This window comes from Centroberyx affinis, unplaced genomic scaffold (assembly GCF_046629955.1).
Source record: "Centroberyx affinis isolate AG114_WGS23_722 - 3 ecotype Tasmania unplaced genomic scaffold, CSIRO-AGI_Caff_v1 ptg001323l_1, whole genome shotgun sequence".
NCBI lineage: Eukaryota > Metazoa > Chordata > Actinopteri > Beryciformes > Berycidae > Centroberyx > Centroberyx affinis.
In genome coordinates this window covers 94,973-117,972 of record NW_027279824.1, presented here as the reverse complement: position 1 = coordinate 117,972, position 23,000 = coordinate 94,973, and the positions used below count along the sequence as shown (strand labels likewise).

The 23,000-nt window shown below is 46.6% G+C and overlaps 1 protein-coding gene across 1 annotated transcript in view; it reads left to right on the top strand.

Annotated features, from left to right (window-relative positions):
* The window catches only part of arvcfb (ARVCF delta catenin family member b), a 70,183-nt gene extending 48,780 nt beyond the window's left edge, over window positions 1-21,403 (top strand). Inside the window, exons 8-15 of the mRNA XM_071525666.1 lie at window positions 12,965-13,092; window positions 15,069-15,219; window positions 15,713-15,905; window positions 16,946-17,057; window positions 17,718-17,805; window positions 18,518-18,571; window positions 19,625-19,716; window positions 21,302-21,403. Of these exons, the coding sequence (XP_071381767.1) occupies window positions 12,965-13,092; window positions 15,069-15,219; window positions 15,713-15,905; window positions 16,946-17,057; window positions 17,718-17,805; window positions 18,518-18,571; window positions 19,625-19,716; window positions 21,302-21,403 (920 nt within the window). The remainder of the gene's footprint in view (window positions 1-12,964; window positions 13,093-15,068; window positions 15,220-15,712; window positions 15,906-16,945; window positions 17,058-17,717; window positions 17,806-18,517; window positions 18,572-19,624; window positions 19,717-21,301) is intronic.
* The last annotated feature ends 1,597 nt before the right edge of the window (window positions 21,404-23,000 follow it).

The following is a 23,000-nucleotide window of genomic DNA, read 5'->3' as shown; positions in this document are numbered from 1 at the left end:
AGATTGACCATACCAGACTCCTAAAATGAATGCGGGGAAACCTACAGGGTAGATGATAGTATATGCATATGCCTGCATGTTAAGAGCTAGCTGCAGACCCAGCTATAGATGAGACTCTAAGATCATAAATGAATCCCACTCTGTCAGGCCAGCTGTGGTGAATGCCACCCGATGGCACCCATCGCTGTGCCCGCTTGGTGCTTGCCACTCCTCACATGCCAATCACGTTCCCTCTTCGTCGGCGCTCACAAAACAAAGTAAAACAGAGGAAAAGGACCAATTATGCGAATTGCCAGCGGCTCGCTGCTGACATTTCAACCCCCTACCCCCCACCCCACCTCACACCCACGCACACACACTTCCGCGAGCCTTCACACAAGCAGTGATGAAAAGGAGTAATAATAAGGCGAGGAATAGTAAAAAAAACCAAAATGAGGGGCGAGAGAGGGGCTTATTTAAGTGGAACCACCTTGTGTTTTGTTAGAAATGCAAAGAGGTTCGGATAATAATGCTATTCCTGGGAGATCTGATGGAGAGTGGCTCTACACATCATTAGTGGAATAAAGTGGTCGGTCTATGCATTAGTGTGCGTGTATGTGTGTGTGTGTTGATGCATGGCAGCATTTATCTGCCTGTGTGTGGCACGGTGTTGCTGGGAGCCTCTAATTCCCTCTACTGCTACTTCTAATACCACTTCCTCCCACTATGACAGCAGTTTCCCAAGTTGTTGAACTTTCAACAACTTGCCCCCCCAAAAAAACTCTTCCACAGTCAGCGTCTCCACTCCCACGAGGCTCTGTAGGATTCCAAAAAAGTGTTGAGAATCCACTGTTGCCCGCCACATCGGGCTCATCAGGTGATTAACCGCGTTACTCGCCCCCCCTGTCCGCCTGAACCTGAGCGGTTGGGGCAAAGTGATAATTATAAGACGAGAATTAGTCGCGGGAAGTAGGAGGAAAACTGGGGTGAGATTTATTCGCCAATCGGAGCCTTTGTTTGGCCCCGTTCGAGGCAGAGGAGCGCTGCTTTCTGCTGTTTCTGCGAGAGACGCTTTAATCTAATTAAAAGCAGATTAATGGCGCACCGAGCTACAACAGAAGCTTAGCGAGGGAGCAGCCCCCCCCCCCCCCATTTCAGAACTCACCACTGCCGTACAACGTCTGGACCGTGGCAAACAGGACCGCTGTCTTTGTATACAACGGCAGGAACGGGTCAGACGGGGCAGAGAAGAGTTCAGCACTGGCAGGCGTCCAATCGAACGCTCCCTCCGCCGGGGTTTCACTCCGAGCGTATAATCGGTCAAACGCTCACACATCAAGCACGCATTCCGTTTTCAGATTACATTTTAGCCATTAGGCCGACACTTTTATCCAGAGCGACTTACAATTCTTGGGACGGCAGAATAAGCTCCAATTCCCAGATCACCAAACCTTACAAGCAACCAAATTAAGGAGTGCAAAGACCAGAGCCTCGGTGCCATTACAATATTCCCGCGACTATATAGAGTGACCGTGTGAGAGGAGGGAGATATGAGGGCTTATTTATTTAAGAGCGAGTGGAGTAGAGAGAGGAAATCGTTCAGCGGGAACGGGGCGACACAAGGTACTTTTTGATGATATGAGTTGCCGGCATCCGCGGACAATGTGTTTGTTTGATTAGTCTGTGATCGTAAGTATTTGGGTTTTTTTTATGCGCGTTTGATTCGATGTTGAGTTTGTTTAAGCCGGCGGGGGCACTCATCTCATCCTCGCTGCCTTTCATTTGACTCTCACAAGCGCACAGCGGCACAAACGCACGCACACACACACAAATCCTAATTCATGCAGCTGTCCACACACACACACACACACACACACACAAGCTCATGCATCTACACACAAAAGCTCACTAACTCGCACACACGCGCTCTCTCATTCTGTCTCATTTACGAACACACACGCTCTGTTACGCACTCTATCTCTCACTCTCTCTCTCACTCTCTCTCTCTCACACACACACCCACACACATATACACACAAAGGACAGTGTGCTGTGCCCTTGACCATGAGGGTGGTATTATGTGGCTATTAGAGGCGGTGTTGTTTGTCACGGTGTTGTGGAGAGAGAGAATATTGCCTGGGAAAATAGCCACAGGATCAGCTGTGTGTGTGTATAACAGTCCCGGCAGAGGGATTTGTGTGGTAGCAATGCGCGAGTGTGTATTTGTGTGTGTTGGTGTGTGTGTGTGTATATGGCAAAATGAAAGAAAAAACCCCCCAAAAAAACAGGGATTGTCATCCTCCAAGGCGAGAGTTAATCCAGAGTATCCATCACACTTCGGCGCCCGTTTCATGAAGGGGGTGGGGGGGGTGCGGGTGAGGGCATTAAGTGAGAGATGGCTGCGGACACCGACCCAGACAGAGGAAATCCCTCCACCGTCAAACACCATCACTGCCGTCATCATGCATTCTAGCCTCAGCCTCAGCCTCAGCCTCAGCCCCAGAGACCGGCTCCCTGCCGGGGTCCCACCGACCAGCCCTAGAAGACAGAGGGCGCGCTTGTTGATGAGTGCACAACATGTAAATTAGGCATGAAGTCTTAGAATGGGTAAAGTTATAGGTTATCTAAACTAGATAAACTATGGTAGGTTAAATCAAACTGCATTCAGGGGGAAGAGAAGGGAATTTGGACTTCACATACTGTACAGGAGGACAGTGCAATACATACTATGGACAGTGGACTATACATGAGGGTTAGACTAATATATTGGTTTGCAGATATTTCATTCATTACTTTCATAAAAAATCAGATGTTTGCCAGTCAGTGTCTTCCAATATGATGAAGTTTCCCTGACCACAGCTAGTGAATATGTTTTTATCATTATTAGTTTACAGAGAAATCATTCCAGTGTGGTGTGGGAGGATTTTACTTAACAGTCTGTAAAACCTGTAATGAAACCTGCCTCACTCTGCCTTAAGGAGCTGCTAACCCACCTAGTGTGACTTGAGTTCTAGTGTCCCATGATAGTCTAAAGGCTGAGATATTGAATATCGGCAGCTTCAAACCAAAGATATCCCTATCAGCTTTTCAGCTGGTCTAACCGTAGTGTGCTTTAGCCCTATCCCCTTTCCTCATCCAGGCTGCAGACCCAGCCCGCATCTGTCCCAGTCTGAGGTCTCCATCTTCACTCCACCCCCCCAACCCCCACCCCAAACCCGGATCGACCAGAGCAGCAGTCCTCAGGATTATCTAGGCTTATTCCCGAAGGCTGGACCCACAACCCCCCCCCAACCCCCGAGTGCCGAGTGCATCATTTAGCTCACGCTGCACCGCATCAGTTTTACTTTGATGGTAGATTGCTTTTTTTTTTTCTTCTTTTTTTTTTCTTATGTCTGCCCTGTCGTCGGCGCGGCAGACATGATCCATGCATCTCTGTGTAGACTATTAGCCAGACAGCTGTCCCATCCGCCGTAACACATTCACAGCTCAAATCCACTCCGTTTCACTCGGCAGCAGTCACGATTCCTCCTCCTTCGCTCCCCTCTCTCCCTCCCTCCCTCCCTTCGCTCCCTCTCCATCTTCCCCTTCTGTCTTCTCCTCTCCCGCTTTCCCTTACATTCCTCCTCTTCCTCTCCCTCATCTCCTCATCTTCTCTCATCTCCTGCCCTCCTCTCCCCAATTCCACCTGTCTTCCTCACCTCTCCTCTCCCTCCTCCTCCTCTCTCTCCTGCCCTCACTTCCCCTCTCCCTCTATCATCCCCCTCTCCCTCTCTCTCCTTTCCCTTTTTCCTCCTCTATCCCTCTCCCACTCGCCTCCTCTCTCTCCTCCCCCCTCCTCTCCCTCGCCCATTGCATCCATCCTCCCCTGCCTCTCGTCCCCTCTCTCTTTCCCACTCCCTCTGTCCCCCCCCCTCCTCCTCTCTTGATACCCAATTTAAAAAGCCTTCCTTGTCGTTTCCCTGTGAAATCCTTGTCAGATGTAGCAGCCTGTTGGGAATCTACTGTAAGTTGGAATTCGTGGTAGAGGAACGACAACACCCTGACAACTTTAGCTTGTTTTTCAGCCTTTCAGGATCAGGTTAGTGACTAAAACTGCCAGACAGTAAATCGGAAACCCACCCCTGCTTTTCCCTATTGGCTCTCTCTCTCTCACTCTCTCTCTCTCTCTCTCGCTCTCTCGATCTCGTTCTCTCTCTCTACCTATCTCTTTCTCCCTGGCAAGCTGGGGCTGTTGCTGGAGTTTCTAGTTTTGTTTGTGTCTGGCTGAGGACGTGACTTGCCTGGGTAAAGAGAGCAGGCACTCAAGGTGATGCTGACACACACACACACACACATACAGTCATACACACTCATACACTCTAAAACACACACACACACGCACCGCATCTCCACTCCGAAGCACTCAAGCGTCTGAGGGAGCTATTGCTATTAAACACAACACTTAGACGGGGGTACAAGCAGGACCTGGCTACTAATTCCAGCCCTCAGGGTAGCATTTTACATGAAGTGCATCAGTTGCTATGGCATTATGGGAAGTGTAGGCGAGGGGGGAAAAGGCCACATTGTGAACACCCAGCAGTTTGATTGCCAGTTAGGCTTGTCAGTCATCGTTTTCCAACACATCATCTCTCCTTTCTTGGGGTCAGAAAGACTCTACCACAGCAGGTGACAGGTCTGAAGTGTTCTTGAGCAAAACACCAAGACCTTCCCCTGCTCACTCACTGTACTGAAGTCACTCTGGATAAAGTGCATCACCTAAATGCTGGAAAATTAAAACGTTATGTAAAACGCAGATTGGATAGCAGGGCGGCTGCTTTCCTGTTTGTGCTGCTGCCGGCCTGAGCGTCTCCGCACGAACGTCTAATGAACAGATTTGTTAGCGGGCGATGGAGAGGGGTTGCCATAGCAACCGCAGTACTAGCGGCTCATGTTCTGCTCTCTCTCGCGCCGCTACACATCCTCCGTACCTCAGTAGGTAGAGCAAGGCACTAACACTGCCAGGGTTAGGGTTCTAGTCCGTACCTTAGGTGTTTTTGGTGTGTTGTTCCTTTTTCTGCTACATGTTGTGCTTGTGGTGCGGCGAGAGACAGATTGAGAGAGAGAGAGAGAGAGAGAGAGGGAGAGAGAGAGAATGATTGAAATTGAATGTCCTGAGCAGGCCAGCAGGCTCCTGTGTATCTGCTCTCCATCTGCAGCCACCGTAATAACATCCATTCCCTGTTGGTCCAGATATGCATCTGCAGCATGCGTGTTTGTGTGTGTGCCTGTGTGTGTGTGTGTGTGTGTGTGTGTGTGTGTGTGTGTGTGTGTGTGTGGTGCACACACAGAGTAGTGGCTTATTCCCTGGCTGCTCCGTGGCCCTTTCCACAAGCTCATGGTCTGCTGCACCTGAGGATCTGCTATAAAGTGAATGGGAATAGACGGGTGCAATGATGGAAAACACTGAGAGGTGGCGCTAAATAGGAAAAACACACCAGTAGGATGCACACTTGTCTCCCACTTGTATTTTTCCGTCCAAAACGTGTTTGTAGATTGGCTGCAGAACCGATTCTAAACTTGTAATTAGTGTTTTATGTCAGCCTGTCATCATCTTGTCATCATCATGTCGCCTATTATATACTTGGGTGTCTCCGCTGTCAACAGACTCAAAAATGGTAGGAATTGGCAGCTTAATAATATCTGTAATGCTGCATTCAAGTGCTGTCAGAAATATCATAATTACGAGTTGAGTGCACATGAATGACCCATCAAAGTGGTAAATCCAGCTGGGAGTGGGAGATTTCTATGATACCCAAGTTGCCAAGATGTGATTTTTACACAGCAGAGAGCAGAAAAGTGATGTAGTTTTGTTATTATCTGGATTTCTCTGTTAATAATTAGTATTTTGCATGTTTCTAGTTTAACACATTGTTTAACTTTTATTCATCGTGCATTTTGTTTTTTAATCATCCAATTAAAACCTCATTGACAAGGCTTATCGGCAATCTCTCCCCTTTTTTCTGCCGCTGCAGTGCAAAGTAGCACTTTGCTGCATGATTTCTAAAATAAAGAAAACAGCTGCCAAAAAATTGCTTTTGTTACAGGGTCCATTTTGTTATTATTTCCAACCAAAAGCACTTGGATCCGTGGCACGTTGTGTTTGCCAAACTCGAAGGAGAGACTGGCAACACAAGCTTGTACCCCACGAGTAGCCTGCGTGGGTGTGTGTGTACCTAGTGCACTGACAGGTGATCTGTTATTGTCCAACGAAAAATGATGTGATATTAAACTTGGAATCCATTTGTTGAATAGCAGCACATTGTTATGAAAGGCTTTTCCAACGGGCTTCACGAAAAGTGACATATCTTGTCAATATGTTTTTCATCCGAGGGGAAATCATATCTCTACCTGACAGAGGTTTCAGTGTAAACAAACTCTGCTCTTCAACCTCGGGGCTCTGAAATGCTATTACATTAGCAGGAGGAACATTGGAAACAAACACCCGGCGCATTACCGCTGTTGATCCGGCGAGAGGCTGGATCGCTGTGAGGAACATTCTTCGGCGAGCCACAGAAAAACCTAATAGAACTATGGCTCAGGAGCGAGAGAACCAGCGGCTCCGTGTTTTGGTCCAGAGTTCAGGGGTTGTCGAGAGATGGAGCGCGGAGGGGAGGGGAGGGTTTGGACGTTCGAGGCGTCAGTGAGTCGGCGTCCTTTCTCCTACCGGTGATGATGTGTCCTCTCCGCTCTGAAAGCCCACAGCAGGACCGCGCCGGCCGAGCAGCACGGGAAATAGGAAGTGCTCCCCTGTCATTGCAGCAGTGGGCTGCTGAAAAGGCCCTTATTGTGCTGAATGGTAGGAAAAAGGGGCTTTCATGTAGCAGGCTTTTGGTAGTGCTGAGGCGGGACCCCTGCGGTGAAATGGCAAGGATAGGAGAGAGAGAGAGAGAGGGAGAGGATCGTGCATCCTGCATGTTTTGCCTTGTTACAGCCGTATCAGCTCCCTTTCGGTCTACCCCAGCACTCTGTCTCTCTCCCCACCTCCTCTCTCTCTCTCCCTTCGCTGCATCAACCTCCCCCCTCCCCTCCCACCAATCACACCAGGACATCTTTGTGGCCCGTAGCTGATGGGTAGCTGTCCAAGAGATGGGCCCGTTGCCACCTTCTGCTTCCCTCTGTCAACTTCCAACAAAATAGCGGCGACCGCCGTGCGGGTATGCTAATGCGCGGTGCCCCGGGGCCGCCCGGAGAGAGATGCCAATCTACGGGCCGGGGCCAAACCGAGTACGAGAGGAGAAAATGAAGCTTTGACTCCCGGACCCCCGTTTGTCTGAAGGGGTGACTGGGGGGTGAACAGCCTTTGCAGCCTGGCGGTGCACTCTGTTTTGGCTCCAGTTGGCTCCGAGTCTTGCGGGAGGGAGGGATGGAGGGAGGGAGGGGAGCGGGGGCTGCGGAGAGAAAGGGGAACGCGAGCCTCGTTCACATGTTCTCCCCTCGGCTCAAAGCGAGGACGCTTGCTTGTCAAATCAACTGAGTCAGACATTGGTCAAATAGTTCTTTGCAAAAAAACAATGTTTTGTTTTTGTTGTTAGTGTAACGCTGCTTGGAGTACCAGATTGTCAGAGCGGTTTGCCACAACGGACAAGACAACGAGCGGCAGAAAGACTATTTGAAAGTCAATTCAGTCTACTTCTCTGTGATTGAAAACTCGGTATTAACATGCATCTCGTATCCGGACCTGATTACATTTACACCTGGCATTAAAATGCATCTCCGGTATACAAATTGAAGTCAAATTTCTTGTTCCTATGCCAATACACAGATTGCAGTGCTCATCCTTCCTGTAGCAATATTTACATCCTTTAAAACTGAGAGTAATCACCTTGTTTTCTGACCATCCATTTTCAACATCCATTTTCATTTGGGTGCGTTTCCTGGTTGAACCATACACTAAAGTTTAGTTCTGTTTATGTAGTTATTACACCTGAATTTTATGCATTTTTGCTCTATCCAATTACATTCTGATCACTCAGGATGCATGTTAATACCAGGTGTAAAAGGGGTCTGGATCTACATTGTTCTGATATGTTAAACTCCATCCATGTGGTGCTCTGAGCAGAATAAATAAATACTAGGAATTATTTGCAAATGCTGTGTGACTCAAGCCTGGACTGAACCGCAGACGGCATCTCTCAAGCCCCAGCGAGCTTTGCCAATTTACTTGTTGTTTTAGTTTTGTGTACGCCGCACCATTGCTCACCTTTTTTGGTTTTTAATGAACCCCGGCCAGTCGTGGCCATTACTGTTCCGGTGGCGTACCACTTTTAATGATGTGCCGTTTTAGCCGTTGCCCCCGCTGTGGCTCTGCCCTGCCAAAGTCTTCATTAGCTCTGTGCCGCTCTCTCCCATGTGCCCGCGTGTACTTCTATAAAAACACACTTAAATAAAACAAGGGGGCTCGCTGGGGTTAAACATGTGCAGACGTGCAGTCAAACATGAGTTTCAGATGTGGAATGAGACTCGAGACACGACGACTTGAGATTCCCCCGCTGGGACGGCCTCATTTATTTCTGCGGTGTTTCACAGAGAGAGAGAATGTGACCCTGTGGTCGAGTCCTGCTCTGTATCTCCCTCTCTCTTTTTTTCTCTCGCTTTCTTGCACTATCTTCTTCTGTTTCTCTTTTACATATTTACATTTTAGGCCTTTAGCTGACGCATTACAAGCAACCAAAACTCAGGAGTTCAAAGGTCAAAGGGTCAGTGCCATAAAGTGCTGGGAAAAGAAATAAAACAAGAGCAAGAGTTAGGGAGGGATTTTCGTAACTTTTGTTCCTCTGTCTCCTCCTTTTCTGTCTCTCCGCCTCTCCCTCTCTTTGTCTTTCTCTCTCCAGTCTCTCTCTCTGGTCTTTCCGCAGCGCCGGAAAACTCCCCCATGACTTGTGGAAAGTGATATGCTATCATGTACTCCTGATTCGATGGAAGTGCAGTGTGCTGTAAGTGTGTCGGATATGTAGCAGTAAATAAACGTAGCGGAGTGCCGGTGTAGAGGCTGAAAGAGACCTGTACGCATTGTACTCAGATTGGATCGATGAACATCTCTTTTTGACAGGCCAGAGCTAGGGCTCGGTGTGTTTGTGTACGTGTGTGTGTGTGTGTGTGAGGTGTTTGCGGAGGTGTGTATCCAGTTCTGCTTGAATGAAGCCAACTACCCTAGAGGAAGGCAGATGGCTGGGAGAATCAGTGAGTCAGTGAGGTGTTTGTTTGCATGTGTGTGTGTGTCAGTCTGAGAGAAAAGAGTCTTCAGTATGTTCACATGTGTGTGTGTGTGTGCCTTCCTCTCCCATCAGTTAATCCATTATCATTTCCCAGCCTGTCACACCGCTACACCTTGGCTTTAATTGCAGCCAATAGTGAAGCCACTTGAACCCAATTAATGTGATAGGGAATGGATGAGCCGGTCGCTCGGCGCCGCGCATCACTCAATCACTTCAACTTAACTTTGTTCCTAACCTAGTTTTCATGCACCGCGGCGCCACAAAGCCCCTTCTTCCCCGGCGCCCAGTCGCTAATTGAGCTTCGCCTCCAGCCAGGGAGTTTGTCACCATCGTCTCTTTCGCTTTGAAAAATAACCTGCCGCTCCTCCCCTCTCACCTCATTTAGGAATGAGCTTAGAACTGCCGGGCTTGCTGGGCCTGTGTGTGTGTGTGTGTGTGTGTGTAGGGGTAAAATCTGAGACGATATCTGTGTGTGTGTCCCTCAGTCTTCTAAGGAGGCTACATTTGTGTGTGTTGTGTTTGCCACGCCAACACACAAGCAGGGGAAATAGAAACGGCTCAGCCTGCTGGGAGTGTGTGCGCGTTGTGTGTGTATGTTGTACGCTGCTTCTTACCCACATACTGTAGGTCTTTGTGCAAGCATAGATGATTTATCCGTATCTAATAATCTCATAATGTTTGCGGTCTGCGGGAGAACGGAGGGCTGTGTGTGGCTTACGGCGAAGCCAAGGTCACGTCACACCAACAGCCCGTCACTCCCTCTGAATCGTAATTGCGCCTAACAACCTGACAGCTAGCAGGCTAAAAGGCGAGCGGGAGCCGCCTGATGACAACAACACTGTGCGGCTGCCAGCAGAGCCGGACCTGGCCGGCGCTATAAGGAGAGACCTAAGGCCGCTCGTGCTGACATTAAGCCCCAGCTGAGGACACCGTGTGAGAGCTTTGGCAGAGATACTCCCTGGCTCGACAGCGGGAAATTCCACAAAGGATAAAGGAATTAGTTTAAAGGCCCAGTGAATTTCCCTCGATTTTCCTCTTTGTTGAAAAGCACTATTTTGTCTCGAGTCCCTCATTTGAGAAACGCCAATTTCATAACTGGATTCAGCTGGTAGCTCGACCGAAACCCCAGGAATTACAAGATGGAGGAAATGTGGATTTGCAGATTATATTGTAAAAAAAAAAAAAAAGAAACGCTGTTATAAAAGGTCTAGGAGTCGAAGCGAGCTTGGCAACAAAGGTTCGACATGGCTGACATTTTGTGCGGAGAGAGATGAAGTGTCTGTCAACAGGCCTGCCTGCAACATGGGCTCCAGTTTGCTGAGTGTGCACCCAGTAGGCCCAGAAATATGAGGAGCGTGCAGAATGCTGCAGCGTGTCTGGTTCGCAGACTCTCTGCCCCGCCGCTGAGCCCCGGAGGAGAACCGTCGATGTGATTCATGTTTTTGGCGCACGGTTACGGCCGCGAGTCGCTGCCTCTTCGGGGAAAAAAGCTCAGGAAGTCTCAGCGGCACCTAGCGTCCTCCCAAACTGGCAACCCCCTCCCGCACGCGGGCTTGAATGATCTCGGAGGGGGAAAAAAAGCCACAGGGATGAAAACGGCGGTTTGGAGTGTTAACAGCTACGTTGCTGCGTCTGAATCTGGCGATCTCGGACAGAGTGCGGCCGATCCTTAGCTTCCGCTCTGTAAATTATGGGTGTGAGATGTGGATTTAGAGGCAAAAATGTCAGTTTAATGTGTGTGTGTTTCCGGGGGACAGATATCGGTCATGCTGTTGTGGCTCTCTAGAGCAAAAATGCCAGTCTTTCCTCCCTTATTGCTTTCTTTCCTTCAACTGAAGAGTATATCAATAAACAGAAAGGAGATGTTACCTTTAAAATGCCCTCTTAAGGGTTTTGTTTCTTGCCTTCATCAGACCCGACTTTCACTCATATTACAACAGAATCCTCTTTTTCCATTCCTCGAAAAAAATTTACCGAGGGCCCTGTCAGCCTTTGAGCATCAATCAAATAAGGTTCCTATATATCCCTGCCCACATAATACAGGGGTTTTCAAATAGAACCTTGGAAATACTTGGCCTCGGATAACATGGGAAGAACAGAGGGTTATTTTCTTTAATTTGAGCCTCGAGGAAGAGAAGGATTTGAAATTGCTTGTGTGCTTTTGTAGAGGAAAGGAAGCTGTCGGTGGAACGGTATTTCTGTGAAAGACGATTTTAGCCACCAGTTTCAAAGCGTCAGCGAAGTTGTGATCCAAACTGTCAGTTAAAGCCTCGGTCTGTAATTGCAGAATGTGGCACCCTGTTGAAACACCATCGCCTCACTCCTGGCTTTGTTTATATCTCGATTCTTTCGATTGAAGACGTTTTTTTTCCCACTTGTTCCAGCAAAACATGACTTTTACATGCATTGTTAAGCTGGAAAAGGTTTGTTTACATTGGTAATATACACTAAATCCTTATTACTCAAGTGAAGCAGAGCTGTATTTTGAGTTACAGTGGTTTGTGGTTGCACATTTTCCACATATAAACCAAACACCTTAAGATTTTATTTGAATACATCAATTTATACAGTCAAATAAACCCTGGATTGGGGCTTCAAGAGAGTGAGTGTGTGTGTCAGAGTTCGCCTGCAGGAGCACTGAAATACCGATGAATTGTTTGAGCCAGAGAAATCTGAAGACATTTCTCCCTGGGCTGTGCTGTGTTGCACCATGTAAAATGTGAGAGGTGATTCCCTCCAGAGATGTGAAAACACAACTAAGGACGACCTTTGTTTGATTTTCTCTGGCTTTTAATTGGATTGTTTGTGTCTTGTTGATCCTTTGTAAAGCACTTTGCAACTAACCTGATTGTAAAGGAAAAAAAAAAACCCTAGATAAATAAATTTGATTTGATGTGATTCGATACGTCTCCGGCTCTCCCTCTGCCTGCACTATCTAATAGCTGATAATGTAATTACGCTTCCATCAGAGGGAGGCCTAATGATTGACTGTTGTGGAATGTGTTATGGGGCGAGAGAGATAAACCTCCCTCTCAAATACTCTGCTTTTAGTCAGGGCCCGTCGGATCGATGGCTGCTCCTACCCCCCCCTCCCTCCCTCCTTGGTTATAATATTGAAGTATTTCCAACCATAATGCCGTAATATTTCTAAGAGGAAAGATACCAAGGGCGGGTTCAAGTATCCCCAAACAACCACAGGTGCTCTCGGAGGCCAGGATTTGAGCTGGAAAGTAAGAAGCGGAAATACTGTAGCCGCTAATATATTCTCGTGGCATAAAAAAAGTCCATGTTCAGCCTCTCATGTGGGTTTGAAAGTTGAGGAGCCTTTACTTGGAGAGTGCTGAGACATTTAAAAATACCTATCGGCCTATGCCTTCATCTGGGTGTTATGTTCCTCGGGTGCCAACACCCTGATGAAGACATCGACTGATACTTGTAGGTGTTTTTTTTTTATTTCTTAGCCCTCTCCAATTAAAGACTTATGCCACAAGGACATGCTAGTCATAGGCAAGAGAAATGCAATCTAAATTTTGTAGGATTTTGAGAAGTTGTCTATAATATGGTAAACTGGGGCTTCTTTTTCCCTGTTCCAGAGAACCCTCCCTATGGTCTGAGATGAACCTCAGTACTGTACTGGCGGCAGCTTCACACGGCCTAATTGGCCTGTCTGTCTTGCCAGGGAGTCTAACCGGCGGGTGTGTGTGTGTGTTTCTCTGTGTGTTTCCCTGCAGGCTTTGAGCTGCTGTATCAGCCGGAGGTGGTGAGGCTCTACCTGTCTCTGCTGACGGAGAGCCAGAACTACAACACCCTGGAGGCCGCCGCCGGGGCCCTGCAGAACCTCAGCGCCGGACAGTGGACTGTGAGTCCTGGGTTGGGGAGGGGACAGCAGGTAGACACTTTACTTCTATGTGATTTTTGTATTTTGTTCTTGCGTGTCTGCAACTCCTGCGCTTGTCACTGACTCTTAGAGTAACATGCATCCTGGGTGATTATATTCAAGCAAAAATGCAAAAATCTAAAATCACCCAAACCACTTCCAGAGGTGGTCAGGGATGCATTTAACCACATTAACAACAAAGTGTAAATGCATTGTGCCTATAGTAACATACTTGTCAAAAATGGATTGTCAGGATGCTTGTGTATGGGGAACAAGCAAGGCAACATGTTTACTGCCAAATTTAAAGGACACAAACGTTACAAGAGGAGGTGACGTGCGCAGCGGTCTGCAATTTTGGTGGGTGAAAGAGAAATCCAATTTCAGTGTGAATACCAGAGACAAATTGTAATGTTAGTTGTAAATGTAATCCAGCCAAATCCTATCAAGCCGCAATCTGGACACACGACAAGTGGGTCATTGATTGCTTTCCTGGCCAAGTCTGTCCCGATAAAGAGACTTTTTATCGCAGTGGGGCTACTTGGTTAAGTAAAGGTTGGATGAATAAGATCGCATTTTCTGGTAGTTGCTTTTGATGACGGATGATAAGTCATTTGAGCCTCTATGGTCAGGAAGGATCAGCCGTTGATTCCAATTATTGCTGCTGCTGAGCTGCAGAGAGGCTGTTTGGCTGCAGGCAGCAGTGGATTATCAGCAGGGGATGGTTCTTGTCAGGTGCTGGTTCACGCACAGCACCCCCGGCACAAACGGTCACTTACCATATTTTTCACCACGCCGGCTATATTCGGCCCGCGGCGGCATTATCATGGTAGTGCGAGCGTGATTCCCTGTTTTTTTTTTAACACCCATGTGTCACACTGCAAACATGTCCTTCAGCGCTCTGCATTCATCAGCAGCACTGACACCTTCCTGGCTGTTCCCCTCTGCCTGTTCGCGGCTCTCCAGAGGTGGGGAAACAACCTGAATTCTTTGGCTTTGGCTTTTTTTAGTTACATAAATTAGCATGGTAGATGCCTTTATTTGCTCTGTATTTTTAAATTTAGCCTGTATCAGTGTAGTTAATTGGAAAAGCCAGCGCCGAGTCTCACATTTATAGTGTTTTGAATAATTCAATAGTAGTGATTTTTAGCTAAGGTTGCCGTTTTGAGAAGAAATCCTTCTTTTCTTTGGTGTATGTGTGTTTTTTTTCTCCGCTGAAGCTGATGAGAATGGCCGGCCAGGCTCAGGGGCTTGTGGGGGCTGCTAACCCAGCACACTACTGCATCTGGTAGCTGGGCAGAGCATGTCCCTGCTCCCAAGGAGGATATCTGGGCTGCTTCCTTTAAATCCTCCTCTTTCTTTGCTACTACTTACTTCTTTACCACTGGATTTAAGCTGTTTCTCAAGGCTTACTACTGCCACCCGGTGGTTTAGCTGTGCCTGTCCTCTGCTTAATTACATCTCTGGGGGTACCATTGCTTAGCAGAGAAGCCCTTTTATGTCAAACTTAATGTTTTGTGTTACAAAAAATGAGGAGAGGAATCCATTGATGTTTAAATTGAGACAAATTACATCACATGTCCATTCAGAGCCCCACTGCGTAATGTTGTGAATTAGTCAAGTCCAAGGAGCTGCTGTCGGCTCTGCTGGTGCTTTGCTGTCTGGTAGTGACTGGATGAGTGAGTGTGTGTGTCTGTGCATGTGCATGGAAGCATACATCGAAATATGCACCTCACCTCCCTCGACAGCTAATGTAGAGGTGACCCCGACCGCTCCAGTGGAGCTCTCCCAGCGGCCAAAAGTAAAGACCGTGGCTGTACTGGGCAGCTCCCAGGCGTGAGCGTGTCACACTGTGTGAATGTCAAACAGGGTGTTGCTGACGACGTGCGCTCCATCAACCTCCCCCCAGAGGTTATAGGTTAAATGACTAAATCCATCCATGCCCTCCGTCTGCCCTCCAGTGGTCCAACTACATTCGAGCCACGGTGCGCAAAGAGAAAGGTCTCCCCATCCTGGTGGAGCTGCTGCGCTCGGACTCCGACAAGGTGGTGCGAGCCGTGGCCATCGCCCTGCGCAACCTCTCCATCGACCGCCGCAACAAGGACCTGATCGGTACAAACACTAACCCACCTAGAGATAAGAGATCCAAAATATGTACTCACATTTAAAGACTTGCTTATAGATCGACATTGCAAAAATATCCATCTTAAGTAATAAACAAGTAAAAAATCTTGCCACTAGGTTGAGATATTTCCACTTGTTTCTAATGCAAATCAACTTGTTTCAAGAATTTTCTTGATACTGATGGAGTAGGCTGCCTTATTCTGCCTTGTTTCAAGATATTGTCGTTTGCTTCTGGGAAGTTCTTGAAACTGGGAAAACTGTACTGTAAGTGAAATAATCTCACCCGACTGGCATATTTTGTTCACTTCAACTACATTTTAAGACTCAGTACTGGAATGACTTGTTATGATCGACATTTTTGGCAGCGTACATGCTAGGAATATCTCATTTTTTGACCAAAATGTTAGACGGAACCTTACAATTCAACCACCATAACTTGTTACACCTCATAAAAACACGTAACCCTCTTTCCCCCCTGTAGGAAGTTACGCCATGCGGGACCTGGTGAGCAACCTGCCCAGCGGCCAGCAGCGGCCCGCCAAGAACCTGGAGGAGGACACCGTGGTCGCCATCCTCAACACCATCCACGAGATCGTCACCGACAGCTCCGAAAACGCCCGATCCCTCATCCAGGCCCAGGCCATCGAGAAGCTGGTGGCCATCAACAGGACCAGGTAAGGGACTGTTTATATACAGTATATATTGCATGCCCAGGGTTTAAATCTATATGTAGTCTATATGTTATGATGTGGAATCTTATAGGTCTGGCAGTTTGCTTCGACAGCACACTTAACAAGACTGTACAGTATGTGTTCATATTCTGTGTAAACCACTCCATGGCTGGCGGTATATACTGTACCACATAGCCATTATACATGCAATAATTACGACCTTGAATGCAATTTGCATCATGATCCTGTGTATTAGCATTCACGGAGGATATTCTAATGCGTCTCTAATGGCCCCGGCTTGGCTGGCGCTCCGCTATATTCTAACAAGCCTGAGCCCACACAGACCCCACTACCCGCCGCACATTAATTAACGGGCTTTTACAACTGGAGGGCATTGTCATGGAGCGCTACTCTTACCTCAGAAGCCGGTCAATGAGACGTCGTTCCTCTAATGTTGGAACGCGTCCTGCTCAACAAACCGATCGTGGAAACGAGCAGATATCAAGGCAGAAGTTTCAAGAGGTGTCTCAAATTGCCGGCCATCATGTTTGGCTTTAGTGAAATAGCGCACTCCATAACCATATCAACATGAAGTGTGTCTCCACCGCCGTTTTCATTTAAGATCAAGAGCGCTGTTCAAAGCCTCGCCGTCGCGTGGCGAAGTATTGATCACATGAAGAGTCGCCGTCGCTCGCATTAATACACATAGTTCATTCAAAGACCAAATAGTTATGTTTTCGCTCGCCCCCTGAGATTGGCGTTCTTTGAAGTGAGAGCCCCCCCCACCCCCAACTGTAATTAATACCAGTGGCTCAGAGGTAGCTAATGAAAGGAAATGCGCGCTTCGTCTGGCTATGAATTAAAAAGTAGACCCTGCAGCCACTCAGGGGACTCGATGTCTTTGAATAAAGAGATTGATTGCAGCAGGAGCGAGCTGTTACTGCCAGCCATAACTGTTTTTTTTGTGGGGGGGTGGGGGAGTTCTGACTTTAATTGCTCTGGTTATTTCTTCATTTACTTTTCTCCTTGATGTGGCTCCGCAGCCAATCGGCTCGCGAAACCAAGGCGGCGTCCCACGTGCTGCAGACGGTGTGGAGCTACAAGGACCTGAGGAACGCCTTGACCAAGGACGGCTGGAACAAGAGCCACTTCCAGGTACAGCACAGCACAGTACAGCAGGCCTTTGAGAAGTTACGGTGCAACATGAAAACTTTGACCTGCAAATATTTATGACCGGGATCCTAGGCAATTGGAAAGTGTATTGGAAAAAACACAAAAAAATCGCAAGAGGACCTGGATGTGCTGTGTTGATGCTTTCAAATGCTGTCGGAAATGTCACAATCACGAGTTGAGTGTACATGATCGACCCAACACAGTGGTGAATACGACTGGGGAAGACAGGTTTTTCTCTTGCTGAGTTTGTTTGCCGAGTGTCGAGTTGCCAAGATGTGGCATTTAGGAGAGCTTGGAAGTCATATCAGCACACACATTTTTGTTGTTAATAAATCAATTCTAACAATCAATGACATACATAATGTGCATTTTCCCCCCTTAATTCTACCTCTACAGCACAAAGTAGCTCTGTGCGTGCTTGTTTTTTTATTATTTCTGGCCAGAAGCACTCGATTGCACGGCAAGTCGTATTTTTGTGACTCTTGAACTCGGAAAGTAGGAGCTTACAAGGAGCACTTGAAGGCAGCAAATCTATAGCTTCCCTCTCACATGCAGGATCATTTAGCAGTAATGTGACAATAAGATGTTTCCTCTCCTCTCCTCTCCTCTCCTCTCCTCTCCTCTCCTCCCCTCTCCTCGCAGCCCACGGTGACAGCCACCCCTAAAGCAGCCAAGAACGGCAAGCCAGGCTACGACGACACCACTCTACCCCTGATGGAGAAGAACCAAGGTCAGTCAGTGTGTGTGTGTGTGTGTGCGTGTGGGTGTGAGACACTCTGACCACTTTCTTTCCATTCATGGCTATATTGAAGCGCTGTGCTCGCCACATTGCTACTCTCATCTGCTGTGTGGTGAACCTGTGGTACCTGGTATGTCATGATAACACCGTTTGGACGGGTCGCAAATAAAGCAAACTATACTGAAGATCTAAAGCGATATCCTCAAAAACTCCTATATGGAATACTTTTAAGGAATTTAGACAAACAGCTTTATTTTAAGATGGGGGACCATGCTTTTCTTTTTATTTTGTCATTGGTGAATCATTTTGAATGGATTTCATAGGCCCAAGGATCATGAAAATTCCTCCAACTATGGACAATTACCAAAACTGGAATAACAAGGTTTTCCATAACAGCAGCAGTACATGTAGGGGGTTGACTGGTACAGTGCATTGGCCCAACAGCAAACATCTCATCGACAGAGGAGTCGATAGCATAGCAGCGATTTTGATGTCCTGGTTATCTGACCTTGTGACTTTTTAAATTTTTTTTTGCAACCATACATGCACATGATTCGCGGCTGTCATTCCCGCCCGCTCTCAGTTTGCATTATCCAAGCACTGGCTGAGAACCATTACCCTGAAAATTGGCAGCATTTTGGCTCAATGACTCAATATTGTGTGTGTGCTGCTTTTGTACAAATGGCCTATGAATGCGTTTCAGGCACCAGGAAATGTGGCAGTGGTGATATGATACCTATGGATGAGCTGGGGCCAGGTAAGAGCCAGTCTGCATGACAGTCGCCACAGAGGAGCTATCAGCTCCGTGCTGATCTCTCTCCGGTGTCCAATAGCATCATCCTTTATTCTACTTTTCCTCTAGCGGCTCTTCCACCATTGCCGAGATATTTTTCTCTGATGGCGTCGGAATGAGTTTTCAGACACAACGCTCTTTTGATGCTGTATGCAAGACCCCTCTCTTGACAAGATGTTTGTGCAAAGCTGGGCCTTGATTAGAAGCTGATGTGGGCGGTTCTCCGGTTTACTGCATAATAAATACATGCATAATATATCAGAGAGGAGATTTCCTCTGCGGTGCTTGTGCTTTCAAAGTAAATATCGCTGCTGTCGTTGAAAAAAAAAAAAAAAACTAGAACTGCAACTTTGACATTCTTCTTTTTCTTATTTTTGCAGTTTACATGATTATTTATGTTATGTATGTGTGTATGTATGTTATTATTTAGGAGTGAATTTCATGACCCTTGGGCCCTCGAAACTTCAAACCCTATTACGATGAAAACGCATTGCATAATTTAAATAATGCGTGGATGTCAGTGAGAATATAAGAATTCTTTATTCCTGAATGGGTTGCTTTTCAGAATTTCGTGGTTCTTATCCAAAGCAGGAGGTACTGGGCGAACACGTACTGTACATAGGGTATCTTGTGTCCTGGTTTTCCTCTGCACTTGGATGTGTATGAGTATATTTTCAAACACAGTTGTCAGGACTGGGTAAAATTACCATTTGCAAATACCTTGCCTGGTTTCTTTTAGCCCTAGCGAGGTGCCAGATGGGTTTGCTGCACAATGAGTGTCATATAAGTTTAGACAAGCACAGGAAAGTATGTAAAAGTATATTGAGTATACTTTTCTGTGACTGACAACTCACCTGACACTGTCCCGATGCAGTAAACCCCGCCCATCTGTCGCTCCACGCAGGCTAAAAGAAACTCTTTAAGCGTTATTTGCCAGTGCTATTTCACCAAGGACTGAGAGGAATTTGGCCGACTGTCAGGGGAAATAACCATGCCGCTGTTCTCTGACCTCATTAGACGGTTACTCCACCATTGACCAGAGAGACAAGGACTGCAAATACAAGACCGGAGACGGCTCAGTGGACCTGACAGAACGGGAGCCATTAAAGGTAGAGCCAGACCACACACACACACACACACTGAGACACACTACAGACAACATAGGGAGATAGGGGGATAGCGGATAAAATAATGATGGCTTGTTAAAATATTATTATCTGTTCTCTCTCTCTTTCTCTCTTTCTCTCTCTCTCTCTCAATTTGCCCATTTGTCTATGGCGGCCCTCATTAGAGACTCTTAATCCTATCGATTCTTTAAAGAGGCTGGAAGTCATCGTTCTCTGTCAATGTTTTTAGCTCGACGCCGCGGACGGCCTCAGATCTCAGAGCCCGCCAGATATAACTGAGTGTAAGCTTTCGGCGGCTGTGCAGTAATTAATCGGAGACTGATTAAAAGAAGCGCCCCACGGGGAGACGACCCTCGCCTGGGCGATGAGCGGGCCGCCGCGTTATCAAGTGGCCCTCCGTCGATCGTACGGCCGTTTCACACCCGGTTTGTTTATCGTCGAGCTGATTGGCTGTCCAGTCAGTCGGAATGAGTCGAGGGAGAACGGCCTCGGAGGATGTCTGACACGCGTCGAATGCTCTCAAGTACTTTTTTATAGTTTGTTTTAATCTACCTTGGTGCCAGATGGGTGGGGTTTGCCATACACGACTGTACACTGAATGCCGTAAAGCTTAGAAAATCATAGGAAAGTACTTTAGTAGGAAAGTCAATTTAGCATGTGTTTCTCTACAGTAAGTGTGTCCGGTTGGTTATGTACTGTATCTTATTATCTTATTAGCATATTATTTCAAGTTGGATATCATCCGGTTATTGTCATCCACCTCAAATATGATGGAGCTTCCTCTCTGACCACAGCTAGTCAATATGTTATTGATAATATCATTATTTCATTAGTGTGACTTTCAATGGAGAGTTTTAGTGTCCCATGATGGTCTAAATGCAGTTTCAGAGGCTTTTCCACCCTGACAAGAATAAACTTCTGGGGGAAACACTGAATCCTTGTCATTTTTGGCATGAAAATGGTCAAATTTTAAGATAACGGTTTGGCAGAAAATATCACCGGTCAGCAGCTTTAATTCAAAAATATCAGCATCAGCCTCCAAAAGCTCATATCGGTCGAACCCAAACTCTTCACCTCATTTGGGTTCATTGCTAAACCAGTTAGAGCCGCAGCTACGCAGATGCTCCACGTCTTGAAAGGGCAAATACGTTTACCAGCTTCCCGGAGGTTTAGGCGACAAGTCCCTGACAAGAGTAATCGCAGCCTACAGTACGTCGTCAGAAATATGCCGGCCTCCTAGCCTTCTACTTTAAAGCCGTCTTCTAAATCTGCTGTCTGTACTTCCCGGAGGTGTTGATACCCTGTTGATACCTCTGAATGCAACTTGGCCGCTGAAACCGCTTTCTCCCCCCTTTCATTTGCATGTTTCGGTATGCTGTTTTGTAATCACTCTGACTTCTTTCCAAGCTTCCTTAAGGCGAGGAACTAACACTGGCTTCTCTGATCCCGTCTGTGCGCGTGTGTGTGTGTGTGTGTGTGTGTGCGTGCGTGTGTATTTATGGAAGTTATTGACCTCTTTTTGTTTTGCTGTTTTTTTTTTTTTTAACCCATCCTCCTGTGGCCACAGAATGACACAAATAGGAAACACTATATCAGGAGTAACAGGCCTGCGGTCAGTCTGGTGGACGCTTGTGACGTTAAGCCCCAGCCTGTTGACTCCTGGGTCTAAATGCATGCATGGTAGGTCTGAAAAAATTAAATAAAATCCCAAAACAACAACATCCACCTTTTGGCTTGAATCATAGCGTCCCTTTCATCCTCTGTGTTTGTTTCGTCTCTGCCGCCTTTTCCCCGTTTGCCGCCTCACGCCGCATCAGTCGCGCCTGCTGTCACCCTGCACCCAGAGCAGCCGGCCTGCAGAGCGGAGAAGTCACCTTGTCGCCCTGTTTCCCTGCACATTTGATCAGCCTATGTGATTGCATTTGGAAAATATATAAGTGAAAATATTTCAATTACTTGATGGGATTTCATGGGATTTGCACATCATTTGTATAAGCTGTAAACTCATTAATTTGTTTCCTCCATATTCCCATATTACTATTACATATTTGTTTTCCTCATATTCCCAAATTCTCTCTCATTTGTTTATATATTGCCTATGCAATATCTCTTATTATATTAGTACTAGTGCATCAATAGTAGTAGTAGTGATAGTAGTGTATCACTTATTTCATACTGCATATATTTCATTTTTTAGTATATTTCATTTTTCACTTGTCTCAGTATGTTGTCCTGCTGCTATTTGGCACATAACACTGGAAGTCAAATTTTTTCATACTTTTCATTCATATATTTCCACATAATACATTCTTGCAGCACAATTATCAATTGTGTTATGTTTAAGGAAAAATTCACAAAAGTTGCTAAACACTTTAACTCAGCTATTGCTGATGTACCTTGCATTTCTGGGCCCATTTTTTGTTTGGTGGTGTATGTGTATTGTGAGATATTTCCAGCACAGCTACGATGTTCAAAAATTTAAAAGGCATTCTGGGGAATGGAGGAAATCACTAACTGAAGTAGCACTAGATGAGGCAGGTTGAGGGAAAGTGGGTACACCAAAAAAGTTAATTATAACACTTATAACCCAAAATAACTCCTGGAATACACTGAATGTCACAAATTGATCATATCTCACAGTGTGAGAGTATACAGGGTGAATTTCCCTTTAAATACCCTCCATTTGCCATATTCTTATTAATATTCAAAATTTTCTTTGCTTCATCCTCTCATTATTTTGCTGCCGTGATGTTCTGATTCCCCGACTCGTGCTGATCAGCATGGCATCGTGGAAACCAAAGTGACTTCTCCGCTCTGTGATACATGTAGGAAGCAGACAGGCTTTGGTCTCTGTTTACAATTCCACACCACCTGTCTGATTTAAATGAACGCCTAGTTTTACTAGCTGATTCCCCTGACTGTCTTTGCTGAAATTGGTGGCAAATGATGAAGGGGAATCACTCTTCTCCACTCCAGATGGATCCTCCAGGGACTCAGTTAGTCCTTAATGAAAAGCGGTGGGGAGAAAAGAAAATGATGTGCGCACACACACACACACACACGCACACAAAATCTCTTCCCAATCTACATTCATTATACACATCATTCCTTAGGCGAAAGCAAGATCGCTTCAGATAAATAATGGATGTGCGTCGATGATGGAAACCAACCCATACAGTATGCGTTCACACATATCGACTCACACACAGAGATGTAATGGAGGGTAAGCCTGCTTGAATTCAGTTTACACACCTATTGAAATGTAA